We start from the raw sequence: 1332 nt of genomic DNA on the forward strand, positions 1-1332 counted from the left end.
TTTTTTTTTTGTTCAACAAATAAATATGTTGTGTTCCCCCCTTCCCCCCTCGACACCCCCCTTCCTGGTGCACACCAACTAGAATGTAGACCAGATAAGGGTAGAGTTCTGTTGCTTTTTCACTATGGTATTCCTGGCTGCTTTGCAGAGGCACCCAACAATTATTAACTGAGCGAATACATCAATCTTTACTACAAAACTGGGGGTGGGACTTGAAAGATAGTATCTCTAATGTACCCTAACACTAGTCTCCAGTGTCTAGAAAGCCTCTGGTTGCTGAATTATGTCACAATCAGTGATGTCACTGTTGGGCAGATTCTTAAGCTGTCCTCTGATTTAAGTCTTTCAGGCCTTGTAGCCAGCAGGATCGAGAGCTTTCTGAGAGCAGTATGTCTCTGGATGGTGTGTGGGCTCCACAGACAGCAAACATAGGGGACGGACCTGCCAAGAAAGCTAGTGACCAGGCCTCCATGCAGACACAGGTCCTCCAAACCGCTTCCCTAAAAGATGGCCCAGCAAAAAGGGCGGTATGGGTCCGTCGGGACAATGCTGAGACAGAAGACCCTGTTAAGTCAACTATGTCCAAGGATAGGCCAAGACTAGAGGTAACCAAAGCAGTGGTTGTGGACCTGGGCACTGGCTTCTGTAAATGTGGCTTTGCTGGCCTGCCAAAGCCCACTCATAAGATCTCAACAACAGTGGGCAAGCCCTACATGGAGACGGCCAAGACTGGGGATAATCGCAAAGAGACGTTTGTGGGGCACGAGCTCTTTAACCCAGATATACATCTCAAGCTGGTCAACCCCCTGCGTCATGGCATCATTGTGGACTGGGACACAGTACAGGACATCTGGGAATACCTCTTCCGACAGGAGATGAAGATCGCCCCAGAGGAACACGCGGTCCTGGTTTCAGACCCACCCCTGAGTCCTCATACCAACAGAGAGAAGTATGCCGAGATGCTGTTTGAGACCTTCAACACACCTGCAATGCACATCGCCTACCAGTCCCGCCTGTCCATGTACTCCTACGGACGCACCTCTGGCCTGGTGGTGGAGGTTGGACATGGTGTGTCCTATGTGGTCCCCATCTATGAGGGTTATCCTTTGCCCAGCATCACGGGGAGGCTAGACTATGCAGGTTCTGACCTAACCACCTACCTGATGAACCTGATGAACAACTCTGGAAAACACTTCTCTGAGGACCATCTCGGTATTGTGGAGGACATCAAGACGAGGTGCTGCTTCGTGGCCCTGGACCCCATTGAAGAGAAGAAAATCCCTGCCCCTGAACATGAGATCCATTATACCCTGCCTGATGGGAAAGAGGTCC

General features: G+C 50.5%; 1 protein-coding gene across 1 annotated transcript in view; it reads left to right on the forward strand.

The window, feature by feature from the left end:
* The first annotated feature begins 327 nt into the window (after positions 1 to 327).
* Actl7a (actin like 7A) overlaps positions 328 to 1332 on the forward strand; it is a 22742-nt gene continuing 21737 nt past the window's right edge. Inside the window, exon 1 of the mRNA XM_021161194.1 lies at positions 328 to 1328. Coding sequence (XP_021016853.1) covers positions 390 to 1328 — 939 coding nt within the window. The 5' untranslated portion in view covers positions 328 to 389. The remainder of the gene's footprint in view (positions 1329 to 1332) is intronic.

This window comes from Mus caroli, chromosome 4, assembly GCF_900094665.2.
Source record: "Mus caroli chromosome 4, CAROLI_EIJ_v1.1, whole genome shotgun sequence".
NCBI classification, from domain to species: domain Eukaryota; kingdom Metazoa; phylum Chordata; class Mammalia; order Rodentia; family Muridae; genus Mus; species Mus caroli.